This window comes from Ctenopharyngodon idella, chromosome 20 (genome assembly GCF_019924925.1).
Source record: "Ctenopharyngodon idella isolate HZGC_01 chromosome 20, HZGC01, whole genome shotgun sequence".
Classification (NCBI taxonomy): domain Eukaryota; kingdom Metazoa; phylum Chordata; class Actinopteri; order Cypriniformes; family Xenocyprididae; genus Ctenopharyngodon; species Ctenopharyngodon idella.
This window is the reverse complement of record NC_067239.1, coordinates 33,120,480-33,142,240: the sequence shown is the minus strand read 5'-3', so window position 1 is coordinate 33,142,240 and position 21,761 is coordinate 33,120,480. Positions and strand designations below refer to the sequence as shown.

Here is a 21,761-nt window from a genome sequence, read left to right as displayed (position 1 = left end):
TGAGGAAATGAGAGATTATTGATTCTCTATATGAACCATTTTGAAATGGAGAAATTTTAATTTATTTATTTAAATAGGCGGAACAATGATCTGAGCTGAATGTTGTGCTATAAACACACGCCTCAAAAACATCTCGCTAGATTTTTCTTTGATGTTTATTTTACTCTTAATATTTGAAACAATATATTAATGTATTTAAATTATTGTAATCACATGTTTTTATCATAATTATTATTAATATACCTTTATATTCATCATTCATGGGTTTCAAAATATATTGTCGCAAACATTAAAGCTACAATAAACACTAAAACTAAAAAAGTTGTTTTTTATTATAGATCATTGTTGCTGTTTTTATATCATTATTATAGATCATTTAGATGTGTGTGTTTGTAGGATGGTGTGTGTGTGTGTACCTGATAACGGAGGCTGGTTTGACGTCGGGCGGGTACGTGGGCGGCGGCGGCGGAGGGTCGTGCGGGCGGCCGTACGTTCGCTCTCCCGTACGGCTCAGGAGTTCGTTCATCTGAGAGTACGGCAGCGCGGCCAGAGAGAACGGCCCGTCCAGATGATCGATGTACATTTGCCTACAGCAGACAGAGACATTATAATAAACGCTCAGGTTACACATGGAGAGAAGGTCACGGACCACAACATTCAGAAAATAGATGTTCATACGGACTCTAATATTTCAGCAAATCATCTCACTGTGTGTCTTCAGCACAGTTATCAACCAAACAGTCATTCAAACACACAGTATATACATTAATTATTAAATTAAAGTTGCTGTACGTCATTTCTTTCCATTTATTGACTCTATACAGGAGTATTTCATAATTCTCGTAATATTTTCATGATGTTCTCGTAAATGGATAAGGTGTTATCTTTAAATATTTTTGGTGAAGTTTGAGTAAATGTTGTGTAAAAATGTACACACACACACCTGTGGTCATGGTACGTTGCTGATCCGTTCGTGTCTTTGTGTTTGTCTTCCATGTCGTCATCAGCAAGCTCCGCCCCTAACGCCATCTTCTGCCACTCCTTCTTCCGGTCGTGAGGCGCCCGCGGGACTTTCTCGGGGTCATGAGGGCGGTCGATGTTCTTCAGCTGGACAGACAGAGTGACAGACAGACTGACCGTTAGTTTGGTCTCAGCGCAGGTGAATCACTCAGAGTTTCTCTATTGTGATGCAGAAGCAGGAGCCAATGAAGACTCTCAGAGAGAGAAAGAGAAAAAGAGAGCGAGCAGAGAAGAAACGAGAGGTTTGTTTGTTGAACGTCAGCATCTGTTCATCCATGTGTTCATATTTCACTCATATTCCTCTAATGATCAGAGATATCAGGAGATATATGAACATTATCACACAAACACACAGAAATCGACATGTGCGTCAAATCTGTTGCTTTATTTTGTCTAAGATTGAATCTGATGAATTTAAATTTGTGTACCACAATATTATTTATATTCTTAAACAATACATAATAGATGTATACTCATATTCACTCCTAAAAGCAACAGAAAAAGTATTAAAATTAACAAATGCAAAAAATTTTTTCATTGATAAAATAGTTTAAAAATGCAAAAAATATTTTAATAATTTTTCAGATGTTTATTATATATTTTTATATGAATTATAATATATATACTTTTTGCATTTTTTTATTTTATAATTTTTTCTGTTGCTTTTATGAGTTTTTATATGTGTATGTGTGTATATATATATATAAGCATTTTATTTGCATTTTATATTAATTTATAATTTTGTTCTGTTGCTTTTAGGGGTGAAATATGAGCAGAAGTTTATTATACATGTTCTTTATTTTACATTCTGCATGTATATATATATATATATATATATGTATATATATATATATATATGCGCCTATATTTGCATTTTTTTTTTAAATTAAATTTGAAACATTTTTCTGTTGATTATAGGGGTGAAATATATGCAGACATTTCCTCGTGAGACTCTCCAAGTTTGAAAACGAACCAATTACACACTTATTCCTGACTAGCAAAACACACACACGCACACGCGCACACGCACACACACACACACACACACACACACACACACACACGCTGTGGAAAAGCTCAGACAGACAGGAAACAAACAAATCTGGGTGGCTTGAGTTTCTGCATTAGACTTTAGACTGAAAATGTCACGAATCAAGACTTTATTTAAGAACAGCCGAACCCATCGCACACGCGCGTCACTGAGATGTCTGTCAATGTCTGTTAGTCGCTGAGTTATTGAAAATTAATGCACATTAAATTAATTAATATACATTCAGTTCAATAATTCAATGGTCACTTATATTACAACTACCACATGTACACGTCTTCATATTGTGTTTTCTCAAAACATTTCTGTGTAATTTACAGGGTTATTATAGTAAAGCTAAAAATTACACTAAAACTATAACAGTATAATACTATAGTAAGTGAATTAACTCTTCGGAGGGTTTTGTCAGACGTCTCAGCGCCGGCGTGAGGTTTTGTTCCCTGTGCAGGTCAGACAGAAGCAGCTGACAGTGATCATACGGTGGATTGAAGCGTGTTCTCGGCTGGTTCACGTACCTGCACTGGAAGGTCTAAATATTTATAGACCTGATCATACATGTGGGGATCCTGCAACTACAGAACAAAACGACAAAAGAAGAACCAAGGGCACAATTTAACACACAGTAACACAATAGAGTCAAACATAAAGGTTTGTTTAACAAAGAACCGAATGAATGACAGTCGAGAAATATCAAGAAATGACAAAAGAAAAAAAAATTCGGATGCACAATATATCTCTGACAGTGTTGGGTAAGACACTAACAGCTACTAATTACATCTTCACCGGTGTGATTAGATTACTGCACTAATTACTCTCTCTAAAAAGTATTGCATTACTTTTTAATAATTATTTTCTAAATCCAATATCAGTTCAACAAAAGGATAACTTCATTTTACTGAGCATTTAAACTGCTCAAATAAATAATATAAAATAGCATAAATTATTCTTGAACTGACCAAAGTATTTAAAAAGAGAAGGTGACATTAAAAACTAATATTTTAACATTAGACGTTACATTTTGATATTACATCCACTATTGGTTTATATAGAATTGTTCTGTAGTCTATACAGTATTTAATGCAATTACATCAGAAAATCCCTTTCTTTACTTTGACAAGGGAAAAGTAATTAAATTACAGTAATTAATTACTTAGTAATGCATTGAACCCAACACTGATAACAACATTTTTGAAAAAATAAAAAAATTGACGTGAATTGATTGATATTAGAAGCAGAAAAGAAGCAAACACACACACACACACACACACACACACACACACACACACACAGAGTAAATAATCAGTTTTTGCAACGTATAAAATAAATGTATAAATTATGAAAAAAATAAAAAATATTTTTGGTAAAATTAACAAAAAGCTTACACTTTTAGAATTTTTTTTGCCTCTTTTCTATTTATAAATATTGTAAATAAACATATAAAATAATATTATATATAGTAAATATAATTTTGCAATATAAAAAATAATTGTTGTAAAAATAACAAAAGATACTTACATTTTTTTCTCTTTGCGTCTTTTCAAATTTAAATAAATAATTGTAAAAAATTAAAAAAAAATGTTTTGGCATCTTTTCTATTGATAAATACTGTAAATAAATACATATAAAATAATATTATATATAGTAAATAAACATCATTTTTCAATATATAAAATAAAGGTATAAATTGAAAAACAAATAATTTATACATTTATTTTTGTAAATTTATTTTTTGTAAATTATTGTTGTAAAAATAACAAACAGCATACCCTTTTAGATTTTTTTGGCATCTTTTCTATTGATAAATGTTGTAAATAAATATATACAAAATAATATTATATATATAGTAAATAAACATAATTTTTAGTAAAATTAAAATATTAATTGAAAAAAAAATTATTGTTGAAAAAATAACAAAAAGCATTTTCTCTTTTCTATATATATATATATATATATATATACATACCGACACACACTAAATTTAAACATTTTTTTAAAAAAAAAGACAAAGTATACAAAATCTTTTTGCTTCTTTTCTCCTTTTTCTTTTGAGAATGAAATATGGTTCAGACATTTTTATTAAAAAAAATATAAAGCAAAAATAATAGCTGATATCAGTATTGATTGGTGCATCATGAAATCAAACTGATCAGATCAGTGTGTAAAACAGGAGTGTGATCTGCACATGTGACTGTAGCGTCAGTCATGCGGCTCTAACTGTCCGCCATAACGCTTTAAACAGCTGCTCATGCCGTGAAATCATCCTGCTGTCACTGACACATTTCTGAAATGACAGAACGACGTGAACACAAAAGATCTGAAGGACAGTTTAACAGAAACTCATGCAGAGAACATGCGAAATTAAACCTGTGTGGAAGAATATTTCTCAACATACATCTACATTATGTGATGGTGGAGATCGGGAACATTGTGTTGTTTGTTTTGGACCCCACTGACTTTCATTGTATGGACAAAAAAGGTGATTCTCACAGTGTTGTGAATGCAACGTTAAAATAACGTTTTCGTAAATGTGGAAGAAACGTTCATATAATGTAGACAGTAAAGCCCAGATAGAGTGTGTGTAAATCAGTGAATCACTAAACAATAAATTCCTGCGGTGAGTTTAATTACTGTTACAGTCAACACACACACACACACACACACACACACACACACACACACACACACACACAGCTTACAATAACAATTGACAGTCAGTAATACTAGTAACTACATTTATTATTATAATTGCATCTTATTTTAGTTTCATCAAGCACACAAAATCAATCAAAATGACAAATAAGTCAAGATCAGAAAGTGAACGAAGCCTGATATCAAACCGTCTGTGAGCGTCTGTCCTCCCTGCTCTCTCCTCCCGCCATCACTGCCGCATGTCATTCGTTTACTGAAGTGCTGACATCAGCACTCTGTGTGTGTGTGTGTGTGTGTGAGTGTTTGTCTTTTATTCACTCTGACGGTTTAGAAATCCAAGGATCTAAAATGTTATTTGATCAATAAATAATGGCAACATATCTGTTCTATTAACTCATCAAAATAATTTTACCAATTTAAACACTTTTGGAGAAAAAAAAATCTTTTTATGCAATTTCAAGAAAAAAAAAGAAAAAAAAAAAATCTCCCGATGTGCTTGTTTGTAGGGATGCACAATTTGGCCAAAAATGTTTAAATTTCAACTATAATAATATAGCCTGTCACATAATATAATATAATATAGTGTAATATAATATAGTGTAATATAATATAGTGTAATATAATATAATATAATATAATATAATATAATACTGTATATACAACAGTTCTTTCTGATTCTCGAATCTGATTGGCTGAGAGGTCTTTCCAGCCATGTGATATTTTAAGCAAACCCACCATATTTTTATAGATACTACTGTTATTTTGTAATGGAATGTAGTTTTAAGAGTTTTTTAGGCGAGAATGTAGTTGTTTAGACCTCAGATATGCGATTTATATGTAAACATATAGCGCCTATTTGAAAATTTGTTTAGATGCTTTCGGAGATGTGAGTTCCAGCGGCCGTTCAGCGCTCGTGTACCCGCAGAGAACAGCTTCATCACGGCCAGTCCTTTGGGTATTTTCCGCTGGCTCGTGTTTAAACATGAGGTATAATTCGTTTTGGGTATATCAAACGGACAATCTTTGGTCTTGGTCTAATAGATTTGGCTCAAGAGCTATATAAGGTTTAATTACTTTATATTTACATTGAAATTAAATCCTGTACTAACTGGAGCGCTGCTTTTGTACGTTTGACTGAACTGTTGCTTGTGTTTATTTCCTGTTTAACTTCTTATACTGTTATAATGGCTATTTCATTTAAATATTAGTGTTCAGTAAATAATATTTTATATAAATAACATGCCGTGTTTTTTGGTTTTGAGAAAGAGTCCGTTAGTGATTTCAACTTCAGTGAAAGTTACATTAATATGCCATTAGATGGCGGTAAAGACTGTCTTTATGAGTGAGTCAGTCTTAAAGACTTTTATATTGAAATGGACTGAAACAAGGAAACAAGGACGTTGTTTTTACTTTAAACAACATCTTACGAGACGCAACTGACAGATGCATCGACTAGCGCTGTCATGGGAAATCCTCTTATATGTTAAAAGGACAAAGATATCGCTTTCCTCAGCCGACATTCAAACTGATTTAGTGATTATGAATATAAGATTGACCTGAAGAATATCAGCTAGATGCAGGTCATACACTCGCTCAGGTGATCTCTCTCTCATAATACTCTACATATTACAGTGAGTTTCAATGAAGCGACTCAACGTTCCTTCGTTACGAGTTCTAAAGTGACGTTTTACAATTAGTAACGGAGGCTTGGGTTCAACTGTTAAACTGTCAACTTGAGATTTGAATCCGTGGCAGAAGGAAGTAGTTACTCACAAAAGAGGGTTTTTAAAGACACTCCGTTGTTGTTTCTTATTTATTTACACACTTGTGTTGTATAAACGCAATATCACACGAGTAGCCGTGCAATATGGTTGTATATCAGCATGCTGTGATTACCTACAGCCGAATCACAGCCGTGCTGATATACAGCCATATCGTACGGTTACAAGTGTGATATTGCTAATATAATATAATATAATATAATATAATAATTTTTACTTTAAAACTGTAAAATACAGTAATATTTGTGGCTGTTTTAATTTCTTCATTTTCAAACATTCAAACATCAAGCTTTTATTTTGCCGCAGGGATCCTGAAAGGGGGGGGGGGTGTAATGCTATTTCATGCATTCTGACTTCTTTACACTGTTGTGTTCTCATGCTAAACATGGCCAAAGTTTCAAAACACGAGTTGGATGTATGACGGAGTATTTCTGTGCCACATATACAACTTCCGGTTGTGGACATGTTTCGCCGAATTTTTTTCAAGTATGGCCTGTATGACATCATGAAAGGGCAGAATTCCTGGTATAGGCACTTCTCCCTGATAAGCGCGCGCAAACACATCACCCAGAGCAAGAGCAAGAGCCGCCCATCAATCATGCTTCATCAACATACGAAAGGCAAGAGATTTTTCAACAATGTCCCAGTTCAGGGGCTGCACCCTTCGAAGGCTGCATACATCATCGAGGCAGTCTCATTTAAGAAAAATAACTGTTAGATTGCAAAGTAAGAAAGAAATTACAGTATTTTACACCTCACAATGAATATGTCAATTTTATTACGGTTACTTTTCTTAAATATGACATTCTTGATGACGTATGCAGCCTTCAAATGCGACCTCCGGAGGACGCAGCCTCCGAAATGAGACTCAGCTCCTGGCACCGAAGGAGTGTGTTTTTGGTTTTGAGGGAAAGATTACCTTTTTCAGCTTCCCAAAGAACCCAGCGTTAAGGGAACAGAGGATGAAGTTTGTTTTTCCGGGGCAGCAATGGAGTTGTGCACGTATGTTTGTTTGTTCCCGGGATTTCGGTGATGAATGCTTTGTAAACAAGTCCCAGTTCAGCGCTGGATTTGCAGATCATGGGTGGTAAAGCTGCATCAGATGTCTGTGTTTTGTTGGCAATCGGCGCACAAGTGCATAAAATGTAAACAACACAAATGTTTTTGTTCCCTTTTTATTTATTTATAATGATTTCACAGCTAGCTGACAGAAAGCTGCGCGCGCTCGTTACTCTTTAGCTCCGCCCACGGCACTGACGGCAGACACGCCTCCAGGAGCTCGGCTTTTTTTGGAAAGACTCGGTTTAGCGTATCTATCTTTTGTAAATATGATAAAACTAAAGACTTTTCGGAGATATGAAGGATGCAATATTACTCTATATGTACTCAAGATTAGCATGAGATTGGCAGAAACTGTGTGTGATACCCCACCTTTAAAGTTTTTTCTCTAACAGCCAATTTATAAGCGCTTTTCATTAAAATTTTGTGAAGATGGTTGGTTGGAGTGTTTTGTGTTTTCGAATGCACATTATTAGCAACTAAACCTGAGTCGGTGTGGAGCAGCATTACTGTGAATAGAGTCGCTCTGCTCACATGTAAATAAACACAGAGCCGCGCTTCACTAGCGTAGCACATACGTTTATTTCATGAATAAAGATTTGATAATCGCACTCATGATTTCGATTGATTGTGCAGTCTGACACCTGATGGTTAATGTCTGTGTAGTTAAACGTTTCCTCTGCGAATCTCTCCTGACAGGCAGCGGTATGCATATCAACACATCTATTATTGTCCTCACACTGAATTCTGAGAGTGTTAAAGATGGCATCGCCATGGTAACGGAGTGGGGGGGGGCATCATTACTGGCACTGGATGCCACTAACCAGCTGACGTTAACTGGGTGTGTCTGATTTCAGTTAGACATTTCATGGCACATTTCATTTCTTATTTATTAGAATCAGCATATTAGAATGATTTCTGAAGGATCATGTGACACTGAAGACTGGAGTAATGATGCTGAAAATTCAGCTTTGATCACAGGAATAAATTACGCTTTACTATATATTCACATAGAAAACAGCTGTTTTACATTGGAAAAATATTTTACAATTTTACTGTATTTTTGATTAAATAAATGCAGCCTTGGTGAGCAGAAAACAACAAAAACATTTTAAAAAATCCTAATGATTCTAAACTTATGTATCAACTTTGTCTCAGATGCGTCTTACTGTCATGCAGTGAGAATATATAGCTTTAAAATTAATAGCTTGGAAGAATTTAATGAGAGATGTTTGAGTTCATATTGAGATCTCTGACGCTTCTGAAGCTCTAGAGGAGACACACGTGAGATTACTAGGGTCTTTTTCTCAGCCTCAAATTTCTCCCCATCCGATGCATCTGAATGAGAAAGTGAGTGTTGTGTTTAATAACGTGTGTCTCGTTGCTTTCAAAGCCGCTCAACACGATCCCAGCGGGTGACAGACTCCTGCCGCTCAGAGCTCTTCTGCTGTAAGAGCCTCAAACCCACATAATTCACAGTGTACAGTATGTGTTCAGAGCAACAGCAAAGAGCTTGTGCACAGTTTAGACAAGTCAAGTTGAGATACCGAACAGGACCACTTAAACCAACCGCCTTGACCTGACTGCATGTACTACAGTACACGGATCTATTCAGAATTACTAAACACAGCAACAAATCCAAACATTACCCTGAATGTGTGTGGAAACAACGTGAATGTACTGAGCGCATATACACGGTTTGCGCATTAATATAACGGAATGACAGACATCACTCATTATTCAATTTCTGTATATATATATATATATATATACACTATATTGCCAAAAGTATTGGGACACCCCTCCAAATCACTGAATTCAGGTGTTTCAATCACTTCCATGGCCACAGGTGTATAAAATCAAGCACTAGGCATGCAGACTGCTTCTACAAACATTTGTGAAAGAATGTGTCGCTCTCAGGAGCTCAGTGAATTCAAGTGTGGTACCGTGATAGGTTGCCACCTGTGCAATAAGTCCATTCGCGAAATTTCCTCACTACTAAATATTCCACGGTCAACTGTTAGTGGTGTCATAACAAAGTGGAAGCAATTGGGAACAACAGCAACTCAGCCACAAAGTGGTAGGCCACGTAAAATCACAGAGCGGGTCAGCGCATGATGAGGCTTACAGTGCACAGAAGTTCAACTTCACGTGGCCTTCAGATGAGCTCAAGAACAGTGTGTAGAGAGCTTCATGAAATGTGTTTCCATGGCCGAGCAGCTGCATCCAAGCCTTACATCACCAAGTGCAATGCAAAGCGTCGGATGCAGAGGTGTAAAGCACGCTGCCACTGGACTCTAGAGCAGTGGAGACGTGTTCTCTGGAGTGACCAATCATGCTTCTCTGTCTGGCAATCCCATGGACGATTCTGGGTTTGGCGGTTGCCAGGAGAACGGCACTTGCCTGACTGCATTGTGCCGAGTGTAAAGTTTGGTGGAAGGGGGATTATGGTGTGGGGTTGTTTTTCAGGGGTTGGGCTTGAACCCTTAGTTCCAGTGAAAGGAACTCTTAATGCTTCAGCATACCAAGACATTTTGGACAATTTCATGCTCCCAACTTTGTGGGAACAGTTTGGGGATGGCCCCTTCCTGTTCCAACATGACTGCGCACCAGTGCACAAAGCAAGGTCCATAAAGACATGGATGAGCGAGTTTGGTGTGGAGGAACTTGACTGTCCTGCACAGAGTCCTGACCTCAACCCGATAGAACACCTTTATTAGAGTGGAGACTGTGAGCCAGGCCTTCTCGCCAACATCACTGCCTGACCTAACAAATGTGCTTCTAGAAGAATGGTCAGAAATTCCCATAAACACACTCCTAAACCTTGTGGAAAGCCTTCCCAGAAGAGTTGAAGCTGTTATGGCTGCAAAGGGTGGAACAACTCCATATTAAACCCTACAGATTAAGAATGGGATGTCATTAAAGTTCATGTGCACGTAAAGGCAGGCGTCCCAAAACTTTTGGCAAGATAGTGTATATCCATGGTCCAGTTCTGATGCTCACATGTCCACTGTTGGCTCTTTCGGCGGTGGACAGGGGTCAGCATGGGCACCCTGACTGGTCTGCAGCTATGCAGCCCCATATGCAACAAACTGTGTGTATTCTGACACCTTTCTATCAGAACCAGCATTAACTTCTTGAGCAATTTGAGCTACAATAGCTCGTCTGTTGGATCGGACCACATGGGCCAGCCATCAGTGAGTCTTGTCCGCCCATGACCCTGTCGCCGGTTCACCACTGTTCCTTCCTCGGAGCACTTTTGATAGATACTGACCACTGCAGACCGGGAACACCCCACAAGAGCTGCAGTTTTGGAGATGCTCTGACCCAGTCGTCTAGCCATCACAATTTGGCCCTTGTCAAACTCGCTCAAATCCTTACACTTGCCCATTTTTCCTGCTTCTAACACATCAACTTTGAGGACAAAATGTTCACTTGCTGCCTAATATATCCACCCACTAACAGGTGCCGTGATGAAGAGATGATCAGTGTTATTTGCTTCACCTGTCAGTGCTCATAATGTTATGCCTGATCGGTATATCATTATATATATTAACCAGCTGAGCTACAATCCCACTATTGTAAAATATAGTATATTGTAAAATATATATGGTTAGTTGCTCTCTAGCACGTGTCTGGAGTGTGTGAGCGACTCGAGCTCATCTGACTTGCACTTTCAGCAATTTTCCAGACATCACTCATCCACTCGACTAATGTAATCTAGTCCGTCTAATCTAATGCAGCCAATCCCACTTCCACTCCATCTACACACTTAATATGAATGAATGACGGGAAGAAACCTCAGCGCTCTAGACATCAGCTAATCTCATTCTGTGTGTGTGTGTGTGTGTGCAGACACAATCACTGCGCCATCGGTTCTTCTTTCCTCAGATCACAAAAGGCTTTTAAAAAACTTGTTATATGCAAATCTGTGCATATTTAAATGATTATGTATGATCTGCATATTTCAAATGTTTAAAGTAGCCATGCAAAAGAAATTTTGATTTTATGTTTGTTAAAATGTTTTGTTTAAAGACAAGTACATATTTTAACCTGTAAGTATCACTATCATATATACACTTTTACCACAGTAACATCAGAGGAGAGACGAGAGAATCTGCTGTCATGCGTAAAAACACAATCTGCTTCTAATTAGCCTGTGATTGGCCTGCTGTGTGTGTGTGTGTGTTGGTCTGTAATCTAAACGCAGTCAGAAAACACCTCATGTAAAGAAAAACAGCTCATTCACACACATGCTTTACACAAACTCACACGGACACAAAAGCAAGGTGGTTCTAAACCAGCTTAACTAGTGCTCTCTCGTCTTAAATGTCCTGTTAAGTCAGTAAAAACACATGTAATTGTCATAGTTCTGAACAAAAAGACATCAAAACATTGACCAATGAGACATTGACCAAAAATGCATCAAAAACATTGGCCTCAAATGCCACACCCATTCTGGTTGTTTCATTTGCATATAGACCACGCCCCTCTCACGCTGGCCTGCCCCTTTTACCTTCTGTTTCCGCCTCTCTTTCCTCTTGTCTTCTGTGTCCTGCAGCATTTTCTCTCTCCACAGGTCGAAGAAGTACGACGGGTTGGTGTAGAACTTCAGACCTTCCTTCCCATCATCCCTAGAGGCAGATGCAGATCAAGTATGTTGGCACACTACCTACTATTATTAAGCAAAAAATTAGTATGCGGTATGTATACAGTACAGAGTGTGAGACTACCACAGAGACTATTTTTCAGAAATGTGCAGTAACGAGAATACTAATGGAGTGCTGTATCCCACAATGCAATGCATTATAATATATATATAACTGGACACCACTCGCTGATTTAAACATGCAACATAGAAATAATGATCTATAATATTATTTATATAATATAATTAGTGCTGTCAAACAATTAATTGCAGTTAATCACATCCAAAATAAGTTTGTTTTTACATAATATATGTGTGTGCTGTGTATAATTATTATGTATATATAAATACACACACACACATGCATGTATATATTTAAGAAAAAATTATATTTATATATAAAATATTTATATTTATATATAGTATAAATTATATAGATGTATATACAGTATATACTTGCAAATATTTCTTAAATATATACATCTATGTGTGTATTTATATATACATAATAATTATACAATCATTTGACAGATTAATATAATCATTTTTGTGATTTAAACATGCAACATAGTTGTACTTTCCCCCCTTTATTTTATTTCTTGCTTGACACATTTTTGGTGTCAATGTTGAAATTGTTTCCTAATTGTGTCTTTTAAGCCAATTCAGAGCAAATACATAAATATTGAGATATATACAGAACGCTGCCAAAAGACAGAAAAATATTTAGATTAATTTGATTAATTAATAATATTTTGAAATATTCATTAATATATAAAAACAAACAGCCCCAGTTAGCAGTATTCCAACACCTCTATAATCCCAGACTGTGATTTGACATCAGGTTTTTGAGGCTGAACACAGAGAGCTGTGAAAAGAGCTAGAAATCACCAAGCGTGTGAACGACTGATATTACACCTCCTCTGTTTCTCACATTCGCTTTCTGACTTTGTACGTTTTTCTCCTTCATCACACTTTCTTTCTCGTTTTCGCTCGATTAATTTGAGTTTGCTGGTTAAAATGGCAAATGAGCTAAGACAAGAAGAAGAAGAAGAAAAACAATACAGCACAAATGAAGCAATTAACACCTCCAGACTCTCATGACAGGCCAATCACTGCTGTAAATAACACATTCAGAGAGTTTCATCTCCCACATGAAGAAAAACATGTTTGAATTCAAGCTGCTGTGGCTGTTTTACAATCTGAAATGCAAACTTAGGAAAGTAATATTTCATAAACAAGTCATTAAAACACTGATAATAATAATAAATGTTTCTTGAGCAGCAAATCATCATATTAGAATGATTTCTGAAGGATCATGTGACACTGAAGACTGGAGTAATGATGCTGAAAATTCAGAGGAATAAATTACACTTTACTATATATTCACATAGAAAACAGATACTTTAAATTGTAAAAATATTTCACAATTTTACTGTATTTTTGATCAAATAAATACAGCCTTGGTGAGCAGAAGAGACTTCTTTCTAAAACATTAACCAACTTTTGAATGGTAGTGTACATGTAACTATTGTGTATATTTTCTTCTTGCAAATGTGTGACTGATATTTAAAAACGGCTTTGCAATGGTGCTTCTGTTAAATATAACCTGAGGATTGAAGACAAGCACAAAACTACTGTTGAGGAAAATGAGCGATACTGGACAAAATGGGATGTCTAACATTTTTAGCAGGAGTGTAAGAGTAGAAGACAATGGTTTTACAGGAGAGGAATCATGTGTGCTGATGTCTAATGAAATAACCTCCGGTGCTGCTGTCTTTATGAAGTAATGAGCAAACGTGTGAAGAGAGAGAGGCTGAGAGCGAAAGCTCATGCATATTACGCAGCTCTCAAAATAAATGTTCCAGCCTCTAGTAATGAGCATTAATCCCAGAAACACTGTGTGACGCACATATGCAAACAGCAGCAGAAACTGCATGAACGAGAGCAAAGACGGAGACGTTGTCACTCTTTCATTGCTCAAGAGACTCAAGAATGGAGTTTTAGTTACAGTTCATGTAAATATGTAACTAAAAGTCCTCAGGAGAAACAAAAACGGACACAAATGAGTCACCAGTCGTCATCCAGTAGGAGTATAGAGCTATAAAATGAATGTGAAGCGGCTCACATCATTTGATGGAAAATGTTTGAGTTTGTATTGAGATCTCTGACTTTTGACTGCAGACAAGTTTGAGATACATCTGCGAGGTATTTGATGTCCATTTAATTTCATTGCTGTCTCAATGCAGTTTTACAAATACTGAGGTATTCTATAGACTGGAAGAAGTTTGGTGTTCGATTTACTTTGAAAAATATTTATTTACTAGTAAATTTCACCAATAATTAAAGAATCAGCAAACAACACATTGAATTAAATGTGAAATCTTGAAGTAGCAAGACTAAAATAGTATTTTCTTGTAAATCTTGTTTATCCAAAGGCCGTTGGTCTGATGTGCATGAAGTTAAATATGTAGCATCGGAAGACAGTCCTGATAAAAATTTGTCTTTTTTACTGTTATTAACCATTAAAATCGATGATTTATCGCATAGCTTGGCTGTGACCCATAATTACTTAAAAACCTGTATATTGTTAATGCAATGTCCGAACTTCACAAAAAATGGTACAGATGGACATCAGGACAGTCTGAGTAAACATGCCAAATCTCATTAATTTACAGCGATAGGGGGCGCTATAACGTAAGAAAATATTTTCTTGTAAAGCGTAGGATGAATTCAGGGTGATTAGGACTTGAGATGAATTGGAAAAAGTGTCCCAATCAACCTTAATTCACCCTACTTCAATTATCTTTGTTTTATTTTACATTTATATTTATGCATTTAGCAGATGTTTTCATCCAAAGTGAAAACAACAAACGCAATTTGTCAATGAATTCATAATATTTACAAAATTTTTTACAGTGTATGGTAGAATGTTAATCTAATGATTGGCCCATCTCAGGTGGCTTTACGCACGTGATTGTATGTTGTGTATGAGGTGTAAATGTCGTTCTGACCTGTAGGGCGTGAGGATGTTCAGCGGTGGAGGTTGTTCGCACAGCTCGTACGTCTCCTGCATCGGGACGGGCAGAGACTGACGCTCAAACAGCTGCTGGTCCTGGATGGTGGAGCTGCGGAAAGCCTTCCTCATCGTGATGTCCTGAAGAGACACTGAAACACACACACACACACACCGTATCAAACATCATTCAGTGACTGACATCTACATGTCTGGAGGTGAGTGTAACTGAATTTACAGATCCATCTTTGGACTGCATTTGTGTCTTATCTTGTGGAGTTTGCATGTATGATTTATGCATTATAAAATGTAAATAAAGCAGATTTAGATTGAATCACATCAAAAATAATAGATGCCAATCGGTCTCAAGTCAAGTCACATTTATTTCTATAGCTCTTTATACAATACTGATTGTTTCAAAGCAGCTTCACAGTAATAAACAGGTTAATGTTGTAAAATGAATTTAATTTAAACTGTGAAGCAGCTCTACAGAAGACAATAATAGTCTCAGAACCTCAGTCTAAATCCACACTTCTGAATCCTCCATCATGTTTGAATTTGGGCTGAATTTCGTATATTTTCCTGGGCTCTGGTTTGAATTCGATAAATGCATTTTAAGTGTACATAAAGCAGATTTAGATCAGGTCTAATCAACAAGATTATCCACAACAGTCAATCAGTCTTAAGAATCACAGAATCTAAATTCTTCAGTCTAAACTCTGAATCTGGACATCTTTACATTTTCCCATTTTCTTTCACTTTGAATTTTTCAAATCTGTTTAGCCATTGGTCCAACAATCTGCATTAAGTCTAACATGTAGCATCAAGAGATGGTTCTGATACAAATAATTTTACATTATATATTATTAAAAATTTTAAATTTGAGATTTATCTCATTGCTTGGCAGATTCGAGCCAACACGTTTTAAATGTGACCCATAATGACTAATTGACCTGTATATTGTTAATGCAATGTCCAAACTTCACAAAAAATGGTGCAAATGGACATCAGGACAGTCTGAGTAAACATGCCAAATCTCATTCATTTACAGCGATAGGGGCCGCTATAACGTAAAAAAATATTGTGCAACTTGGGATCATAGAAAGTGAAATTTATCTATAGCATCTTTTTACAAATATGTAAATTGTGATTATTATTGTTTAAAAAGCAGCAAGTCACTCAAACCTGTGTGTCACAGTGATTTAACTTTTGTTGTAATGCACAACCTCAAGTGAGGTTTTATCACAAAAGTCACAAAACAATCTCACTCTCAAACGGTGAAGCTTTGGATGTTTGTCTTTCTCTCGTAAAGCGAAGAGTGTGTTTGGTGCTTCAGCAACTTTCAGATTTTTGTGTCTGTCTTTCTACACATATTCTCATTTTCTTTGTCTCTTTCCTGATATCCAGGTGTATTTCCATCACTCTTTTTTCCTTGTGTACAAATGTCTTTATTTCTCTCTGGCTGACAGGCAGCTGGTGACACTGAGGTTGATGGGAAATTAAAATGAAATTAAATCATTTGAGTGGCAGAACGCAGTCACGCTGTCTGATGTCAAAGCAATCACAGCCCAACCGAGAGCTGCTATCATCGCCATTGTAATCGTCTAATTGTCCCAATTATTGTCAGACAATAAGGACGATTCTTACTGCTAAAGTAATTTATGATAATTAGCTCATTTTGCATGCAAATGCAATTGATCTGTTTCGTGACCAATGTTCAGGGTCGCTCAATTATGCTTTTTTTAGGTGGTACTGGGTAACACATGAAAAGATACTATGAATAGAACTTATCTGTGGTGTTTTTTAAGTGAAGCAAAATTACTAGTGCTACAAATTGCTCAGACTTGATAAAACAACTAAAAACATCCCGCAGGCTTACATCTTAAGAAAATATTGAACTATTTAAAGTTGTTTTTAAAGTGCATTCTGTCTGTGAGCGACGTCTGAAGGTCTGGAGGAGCATCAGAGGACGTAAATGAGCTTCAGAGGGGCGGTTCTGTATATGCATTGCATTATGTGAGGCAAACGCCGGCATTTACTCAGGCATCCACTGAACGTTTAAGTGCTTTGAGACACATTAACATTTTTTCTTTTGGAATTAAAGGCCATGCATCTCTCCACGGTTTATGTTTTGACTCTTGTGGACGTCTGACCTCGACGGACTGATCAGAGGAAATGAACCGGAGAAGATTTCTATGTCAAAGAGGGCGGAGCCTCAGAGCCACACCCACCTATTACATCATCACCACTGACCAATGGTAGTTTGGAACACACACATGCACCACTTTCAAGAAAATAAAGCTTTAAATTTTTGTTCGTTTTGAAAGATAAGAAGATGCCCTTGTGAAAAAGTAGCACACTTTAGCATAATTTCAAAAAGAGTACTTATTGAAATAATATACGCTAAAAGAATATATTTAAGTGTGAACTAAATGTAATGTTTTTGACGTTTACATGACAGTTTTTTTTAACTAAAAACGGAAAACTTTTTATGTGTTTTGGCCGTTCATTTACACAACAATGTGTTTTGGGGGCCTGTAAATGCAAACGTTCGAAAACGGGCTTTTGAAAACGATACCGTTATCGTTGTAAACTACAAAAACGTGAATTTGTGAAAACTGTGACATCATGCGCATGAGTATTATGTGTTCAGTCTATAGGCGTGTAGTGTTTCTTTACAAAGTGACATCGCCATCTACTGGCCTGGCAGCAGAATACAGCGATTTTAATCGTTTTTTTATGGATTCATGTGAACGGGGATCGCTTTGACCACGTTGTTGTCTGTATGTAAAACTTTTCAAAAACGCAAAGGAAAAACGTTTCCATTTCACTTTAGTACATTAGTCAACACATTAAAATAAGTGTACTTCTTTGAAGCACAACAAAACATTATTACAATGTATTTTAAAGTAAAATATTTAACTTGACAATATTAGGCCTACAAAGTGCACACTTAAGTGGCTTTTTATTTTATTAAAATATTATCTGCGAATACAGTTTTTAAAAAAGTATACTTTGAAGATTTTAAGAACACTACAACCACACAGTCAATACAATTAAGTGCACTTATTTTTAAGAAGGGTGCTTAAACCTTTAAAAAAAAGTCAACCTCAAGAAGTCAAACGAAATATTATATTTTATTTTCTATTTGTTTTACATGATGTTTGCAAACCTATACTCAAAATATAGGTTTGTTCATTATTTTCTGGCTTAAATATTAAATAAATATACAAAATAATTAAAACATATATAAAGGTATAAGTCGTTTAAGTAAATTGTCAGTGAATTGATTTTTAAGAGACGTTTGTGAAGCTTTTATGGTGTTTTTGTTTATTTTGGAGCTTGACTGACATGATTTGTATGCCGTTATAGGGCAGAATTTCTTCTTTTGTGTTCCACAGACAAACAAGCAGCTTGTGGGTTTGAAACCACACAAAGGTGAGTAGATGACGACAACTTCTGTGGGAAAATCTTTACATGCAAAAAAGCCAAAGCCACAAAAGCTGTCGATATCTGCAGGCCGCAGTGAAAGTGCTGCAGGTCTTCAGAGGAACATAAAGGCAGAAGGGTGAATGAATAAAGCCATAAAGACTCATAAAGAGCGTTTAAAGCAGCGGATCCTTTCTGACATGTTTCAAAAGGAAAGAGCCGTGAATCATCAAACACTCTCAATGAACACACAGTCATGCACGAGTTTTACCTGGAAATATCTCATGTGTTTGTGTGTGTTTATTGGCAACTCTAATCCAGTGTATCAATCGTCCTGTATAGATCGTGTCGATCTGGATTTATTAATTCACATCAGGTTATTATAATTTTTAATTAAAAAATTTTTTATTTGCCTAATTTTAAAGTAAATACAGTGAAAGTAAAATATAAATAAATAAAATGAAGTTTAAAACATTTCAACATTTCGCATTTGTTCAGTTTAGGTAGTTTTTGTGTTACCCAGCTCCTGGGTCAGACGTAACAACCCAGCGTTTGGGTAGTTTTTGTGTTACCCAGATCCTGGGTCGGACATAACAACCCAGTGTTGGGTAGTTTTTGTGTTACACAGATCCTGGGTCAGACGTAACAACCCGGGGTTTGGGTAGTTTTTGTGTTACCCAGATCCTGGGTCGAACGTAACAACCCAGCGTTTGGGTAGTTTTTGTGTTACCCAGATCCTGGGTCGGACGTAACAACCCAGCGTTTGGGTAGTTTTTGTGTTACCCAGATCCTGGGTCGGACGTAACAACCCAGCGTTTGGGTAGTTTTTGTGTTACCCAGATCCTGGGTCAGACGTAACAACCCAGTGTTGGGTAGTTTTTGTGTTACCCAGCTCCTGGGTCGGGCGTAACAACCCAGCGTTTGGGTAGTTTTTGTGTTACCCAGATCCTGGGTCGGACGTAACAACCCAGTGTTTGGGTAGTTTTTGTGTTACCCAGATCCTGGGTCGGACGTAACAACCCAGCGTTTGGGTAGTTTTTGTGTTACCCAGATCCTGGGTCGGACGTAACAACCCAGCGTTTGGGTAGTTTTTGTGTTACCCAGATCCTGGGTCGGACGTAACAACCCAGCGTTTGGGTAGTTTTTGTGTTACCCAGATCCTGGGTCAGACGTAACAACCCAGTGTTTGGGTAGTTTTTGTGTTACCCAGATCCTGGGTCGGACGTAACAACCCAGCGTTTGGGTAGTTTTTGTGTTACCCAGAATCCTGGGTTCGGTCGTAACAACCCAGCGTTTGGGTAGTTTTTGTGTTACCAGATCCTGGGTCGGACTAACAACCTAGCGTTTGGGTAGTTTTTGTGTTACCCAGATCCTGGGTCGACGTAACAACCCAGCGGTTTGGGTAGTTTTTGTGTTACCCAGATCCTGGGTCGAACGTAACAACCCAGGTGTTGGGTAGTTTTTTGTGTTACCCAGCTCCTGGTGGTCGGGCGTAACAACCCAGCGTTTGGGTAGTTTTTGTGTTACCCAGATCCTGGGTCCGGACGTAACAACTCCAGGTGTTGGGTAGTTTTTGTGTTACCCAGATCCTGGGTCGGACGTAACAACCAGTGTTTGGGTAGTTTTTGTGTTACCCAGATCCTGGGTCGGACGTAACAACCCAGTGTTTGGGGATGTTTTTGTTGTTACCAGATCCTGGGTCGGACGTTAACAACCCAGTGTTTGGGTAGTTTTTTGTGTTACCCCAGATCCTGGGGTCGGACGTAACAACCCAGCGTTTGGGTAGTTATTTGCTGTTACCCAGATCCTGGGTCGGACGTAACAACCCAGCGTTTTGGGTGTTTTTGTGTTACCCAGATCCTGGGTCGGACAGTAACAACCCAGTGTTTGGGTGGTAGTTTTTGTTGTTACCCAGCTCCTGGGTCGGACGTACACAACCCAGCGTCTTGGTAGTTTTTGTGTTACCCAGATTCCTGGGTCGGACGTACAACCCAGCGTGATTGGGTAGTTTTTGTGTTACCCAGCTCCCTGGGTCGGACGTAACAACCCAGCGTTTGGGTAGTTTATGTGTTACCCAGATCCGGGGTCGGACGTCACAACCCAGCGTTTGGGTAGTATTTGTGTTACCCAGATCCCTGGGGTCGGACGTAAACCAACCCAGAATTTAAATTTTTGGGTGAACTATAGCCTACCTTTTATAGGTTTTTTTTGGAGAAATTATTATTTTTTTTTAATGAAATGATACTCTAAATAAGAAACTAATACTGCCAGTAGGTGGCGGTAAATGTCTAAATGAGTCATTCACTCATTCAATTCGTTCAAACAGCTGATTCATTCAGGAATGAAGTAAATGGCTCTCTATATGAATGAGTCATTGAATCATTGGTTCACCCGATTCGTTCAAAATGCGAATTGCGTTAAATGCATTAATATTTTTAACGTGTTATTTTTTACCATAACTAATGAATTAAATTAACACTTTAACTAGGGCTGTCGATTTACCATGTATAAATATATAAGAGGAAAGTGTATTTTTGGTGCTCTGTCAGTTCATTTTAAATGATCCTGCAGTGTGACAAAAACATTTTTAATAGTACAAATAATTCATGTAAGTTCATGCATTCGGCAGACGCTTTTATCCAGAGCAACACTGCATTGCATCCGCATTTATTTTATTAAATTCATGCATTCCCTGAAAATCGAACTGGTGATTTCAAGATTTTAATAGAATTTTTTAAAATAAATGTCTACAAAACAATTAGCTGTTTGAAATCATTTTAGATGTTCATCATGTTCAAATTCAGCCGTCAAACACCTAAAGTGCTGCAGATCCTCCAGGGCTTTTCACTTCGGATCTTTTTACATGTCGATCTGCAGCAGAATTGGATTGACGGAGCGCTTCGGATGTGTCCTTACCGACACGGATCACTTCATCCAGGCCGGATCTTCTCAGCGTAACACGGCAGTAATTCTCTGTTCACCATTACAGTTATTACCCTCTTAACAGCTCACAAAAGAGAGCGTCTCACCCCAGCGCCGCCGGCTTTATTGGACTGAACCGACGGACGGACGGCCGAGAGACGCTGCTGTCTCACCGGGTCTGTCTCCGTAATA

General features: G+C 37.1%; 1 protein-coding gene across 1 annotated transcript in view; it reads right to left on the bottom strand.

Moving 5' to 3' along the window:
- Window positions 1–21,761, bottom strand: part of LOC127501933 (actin-binding protein WASF1-like) — a 60,682-nt gene that overhangs the window by 5,512 nt on the left and 33,409 nt on the right. Inside the window, exons 4-8 of the mRNA XM_051874277.1 lie at window positions 15,217–15,370; window positions 12,074–12,191; window positions 2,584–2,640; window positions 944–1,107; window positions 417–587 (exon numbers count right to left, since the gene is read on the bottom strand). Of these exons, the coding sequence (XP_051730237.1) occupies window positions 417–587; window positions 944–1,107; window positions 2,584–2,640; window positions 12,074–12,191; window positions 15,217–15,370 (664 nt within the window). The remainder of the gene's footprint in view (window positions 1–416; window positions 588–943; window positions 1,108–2,583; window positions 2,641–12,073; window positions 12,192–15,216; window positions 15,371–21,761) is intronic.